The following is a 5,033-nucleotide window of genomic DNA, read 5'->3' as shown; positions in this document are numbered from 1 at the left end:
AAATCGTACTACGGAAGAGCGTGAAACCAAGGGAGAGCACATAACCACTGAACATCACGGCACCACGAAAAGGATGGGCAACCACGGATCCGCTGTTCGCGGGACGAGGAATGAACACAGGAGTGCATGAACAACTCAAGCGCATGGACACGAAGGTGTAGTACGGAATAACTGAAATGTGCATCGACGAAATGCCACCGAACCGCGTGAGATTACGGAGTGTAGAGTAGTTCGAGTACACAACACACCGTCGTATTCGAGGGCCACGACCGTACCCACAACATCAAAAGTACAGGGGTAGGACTTAAAGCACATGGCAACAAGAACTACATGGGGATGCGACCATCTCTTCTCCAATAAACCACACAACCGCCGCCGCGAACCGGCGGCGCTTGGCTAGCCTTGAACTACTATTACAGCAACCTGTCTGTCCGTCATACTAAAACAAGCTTTTTTTCGGACAGATTATTGGACAAATTTCAAAAGATAGAAGAGATGTGATTGTTTAATAATAAATGGAGCCCACTGATTGACTGAATTTATTTACGATTGGCCGACCATTTCCAGCAAGTTCTGCGCACATGAGAAAATTCATACATAACCTACGGCGCTCGGCCAAAAAGTAATTTCTGACAAAATTCTTTTTGTAGAGATATTGAAGGGAAACCATTTTCATTACTCTCCGGAGGAATCACTATCTTGAGCTGTACCACTACGAGGGTACCGTCGACTTTATGGCTGTACTGCTGATTGCAAGGTAGATTACAGTGGATGACCATGCTCTTTATTCATGCTGACGCGATGGGTCTCCAACATCTAGCAATTGGAGGTTTCAGACTGTAGAGCGCGTTCCAAGAAAAATTAGGTTGCAAGCGTGGCCGAAGCAAACAAATAGGGAGCTGTAGTTTTCTGATGCTATTTGAGATTACGGAGCTACTTCAAGGCTATGAAGTGTTGTTCCAAAAGTATATTCCTAGGAGTACCAGTCCACCTCTTAATTGTACTGAAGTTAAGTATGGGAGCATCCAAAAACATCCGGAAAAATCTATGATTAGCGTATCCGGATTTTTGTAGAGATATTCCTAACTCCAACTCCAGAGTTACTGGACTCGTTCGGACGTGGATTTACCAAACATACAGTACAGTATCAATAGTAATTATCACTAAATTCAATCTGGAGGTTAGAGGTAGTTTTGACTTGGGCTTGAGACCCTTTCCAATCTATTTGGGATATCACTCTAAAGATTGTCCGTATTTTTTTTTGTTAATTTTCTATATTCATAGTACTATTTAATTAAAGTTATGAACATTACTATCTGAAAACTCATATTAGTGTAGGGTACTACTCCGCGATTTCTTTCGCCGCAAAATGCGCGAAGTGCAGGTGCAGGAACTCGGGCGCGGTGAGCTGGACATGGCAGCGCTCGCTCGCCTGCAGCGCGTGGTGAACCGCAGCACCTTCGTGGCCATCGACACGGAGATGGGCGGCGTCTCGTGCCAGGAGTGAGTGCGTGTGTGCGCCAACCCTCTGGTTGCCTTGCGTCTAATCCCTTGCCCCCCGTGTCTTGCGCAGCGCGCCGCGCCCCAGCGTCATGGACTCCATCGACGAGCGTTACGCACAGTACTGCAAGAGCGCTAAGCAGTTCCCACTCGTGCAGTTCGGCCTCAGTATCTTCAACTGGGACGCCGATGCGCGCGTTTTCCGGGTCGAGACGTACCAGTTCCCGCTCTTCCCGGTTTTCCACGAGAAAGTGACGGGCTTGGGCCACAGCAACACTCCAACCAACGGAGTAACCGCTATAGCCTGTCCAGACCGTAGATTCCTACTACAAGCTAAGTGTCTGCAGTATATCCGCGCGCACGGCTTCGACCTGAACGCGTGGATTGACAAAGGGATCGGTCATTTGTCCCACTATGAACAGCAGCAAGAGCCGTGTAAATCTGCACTTGAGAAGTCAGCTAGACCCGAAATTCTTAGGAAATTCGACCCACAGCAGCCTGCACTTATAACGGACGAGACGCAGGCGTTCCTGGACCAATTAACGGACAAATTAAAGCAGAGACTGGCAGCATTTGAAGAAGGAACACAGGAGACTGCAGCGCGAGGTGGAAATGTCCAGGACAATGGGACAAGACGTCGTGGGCGCCGTGGAGGCAAGAAGAACAAGAAGAAGAACAATGGACGCGGTAAACGGAGAGGAGACAATAGAGACCGACTAGGGAAGGAGCCGATGGAGCCGCCGCATGCTGAAGAAGATATAGAGAATGGAAAGGAGGAAGAAGAAGACGAAGGTGTGGACGAAGAGAAGGAGCTGCCTGAGTATGATCAAAAGATGGCGGACGATAACGCTGAGCCTGACGAGGACACTGTGGCTGCGATGAAGCGCTTCTTACTGACGCCAGTGCCTACTGACCCGTCGTGTGGCCCATGCGGTGCGTACGTGACGGAGCCACTGGCACCATTCCGTCGACATGCATTAGTGCAGTATCTCCGCAAGGTTCTGCCTGATACTTTAGCTTTGGATTGTAAAGTAGACAACGCTGACGATGAAGACGTCGCTCGAAACCCGTGGAGACGTCGTGTACGTATCGTTGCAGCACGTTGTATACGTCAGAGACAAGCGTTGGTGCGTGCGGACGAGCAACTAGCAGACGGCGAGATGCGTGAGCGGAATCTCAGCTTGATCGGCTTTACAGCCGTGGTGGACGCCATTGTGACCGCAAGGAAACCCATCGTCGGACACAACATGCTCCTTGATCTCATGCAGTGCTACGAGAAATTCCATGGCCCATTACCAGGTCGCTGTTCGGAGTTTCAACGCGAATTACATGCGTGGCTGGGCGCAGGTGGAGGTGTTTTCGATACCAAGACACTTGTGGACTACGCGATGCAGAAGGTGGACTCGTTCGCCACTCATTTGGCACATACCGCACTTGAGAACTGCTTCGAAGTGCTGTCCAAGCACCCATTCTACGGCCCAGAGGTGCAATGCTCGCAGCCTAGCGTGCGCGGTGTGGACGCAGCAAGTGACGAACTAACGGGCTCGCCGCAGAAGCCACTGCAAGCACATCAGGCTGGTTATGATGCCTTCATGACGGGATACGTATTCCTTCGTGTCTGCTCTGGTCTCGCAGTGTCCAATCAGTGTATCGCTTCGCTGGGGAAGAACTCGGAACGCTCGGAGAGTTTAAAACACTCCGAACCACTGGAGAAGTTACGGAACGTTTTGTTTGTGAGCCATTTTCTACCGACATATGTGCTGGATCTACCGGGTCCGTACCCGAAGCCAACTCCGACACCGTCACGTTCTCGGTTTGTCCGGATGAAATTGACCCGTACCCGTGCACCTATTCCTCCGGGTACAACACCTTTGCCAAATGGGGGCAGCAATTCTTGTCCAGCATTGAAGACGTTTCATATCAAACATTGTGTCGGATGGGTACTTAACTTGCAGTCGGCGACGAGACTTGTGAACGTGCACTGGGAAGGACAGCAGTGTGTGTATGTCGAGCTACCAACTGCCGAAGCTGCCGAGCGGCTGCTGACAGTACGTGCTCAAACGAAGGAGTGCTGGGGATCTGCGAAAGACCCCATGCCGTCAATTGGATGCGTCGACTTGGATCGATGCCCAACATCTTACGACTGCGCGGAGATGGAGGCAACGGCGACGAACTCAGCGCCACCACAGCTCGCGGAGCAGTCAGCCAGCGACGATGAAAAAGCCGGCAGGAAACGCAAGAGTAGTGAGATGGCACAGTAAGGCTGATCGGTTGGTCTTCTTGCATGTGTACTGTACACTATGTATGTACGCAGTGTACATACATAGTTGGCATCGTGTCAATGTAATCACGCACTACGATCTAAGTACATGTTGCAAGCCTATTGAGTATTGGTGTTGTCCACTGAACTAATCATATTTTAAGTTTACATGTAAGCTAGACTAACTTATCCGTACCACTTTCGTGACTGCTCCCAGACTAAAATCAAGAAAATGAGATTGGGTCGCTCGCAAGCATTACAAATGCATTTTATCGTATCTGAGAATTGAAATGAACTGGACGGAGACCTTTATGTAGTGCTAGTTAGACATCTACGGGTTTATCCGTCGCCCAAGGCCTTGCTGAGATTTCCATTTTTGTCTGTTTGACTTCAAACTTTAATTGGAGGTGCAGGCACTACCAAGGAGATAAATTGTACGCTCATGAAGATCGCTATTTGAACTAGCTCATGTATAAACATAGTATCGAATTTGCATTTACTAGCCTCATACACCTCGCTGAAAACAACGTCTTTCTGGGCAGGTCAAGTACTTGCCCTGCCTAATACTTCCACGGTATAGCACTCGCTTATTGGTTTTCATCATGCTGGTACGATGCGTATTGGATACGATAGGCCAAAGTCCTTCCATTTATTTCTATCGAATGTGCACAGTACCTACGTTCTTGAAAAGGTAAAGCTAGTAGCACCCGCGAACATGTCAATACCAAACTTGGAGCGACAATAGTTTGTCCTACAGAGCAAATTAGAGGTTAAGACCACCATCACTTGAACAAATGCCATGCACCAGGGATGCTTAATGCTTCAAAATATTCTGGTATAGGAAGCACTTTAGTGCTGAAAGGAACAAGGATTACCCCCAGTGGGATATTCATTCCAGTATACCAATACAGGTACCAGTACGCCAGTAACGATAACCTGGCTAAATGAGACACGCATACAGAAATGGGGATTTAACAAATATTCATGTTGAGGATGTAGTAGGAGACGAGGTCTTTGATGCTAGAGAGGGCTTGTTCTTCAGGCAGGAAATCCACGACTGCTCCCCCCATCCAGCGAGGGTTCGGTTCGAGCAGCTCGCTCCTAATCCCCTTTTGGTTTATTTTTCATTCTTTTTCCCCCTTTTCTTTTCCCGGCAAACTTTAAAAAAGCAGCGCATTCGAAAGAGCTCATCGCGTTCTTTCGATTTATTAACTCACCAGCTACATTTCCTGACAAAACATGTTTGCTCGAAAAATTGAATTTTCATTTTTTT

General features: G+C 48.6%; 1 protein-coding gene across 1 annotated transcript; it reads left to right on the top strand.

Annotated features, from left to right (window-relative positions):
* Positions 1-1,318: 1,318 nt before the first annotated feature.
* On the top strand, positions 1,319-4,003 carry PPTG_03612 (hypothetical protein). Its single transcript, XM_008896288.1, has 2 exons — positions 1,319-1,503; positions 1,574-4,003. Exons 1-2 carry the CDS (start codon positions 1,370-1,372, stop codon positions 3,759-3,761), a joined length of 2,322 nt encoding a protein of 773 aa, XP_008894536.1. The 5' UTR covers positions 1,319-1,369; the 3' UTR covers positions 3,762-4,003.
* The last annotated feature ends 1,030 nt before the right edge of the window (positions 4,004-5,033 follow it).

Source organism: Phytophthora parasitica, assembly GCF_000247585.1.
Source record: "Phytophthora parasitica INRA-310 unplaced genomic scaffold supercont2.4, whole genome shotgun sequence".
Lineage (NCBI taxonomy): Eukaryota > Oomycota > Peronosporomycetes > Peronosporales > Peronosporaceae > Phytophthora > Phytophthora nicotianae.
The sequence above is the reverse complement of the archived record's forward strand: the minus strand, read 5'-3'. Positions and strand labels throughout refer to the sequence as shown.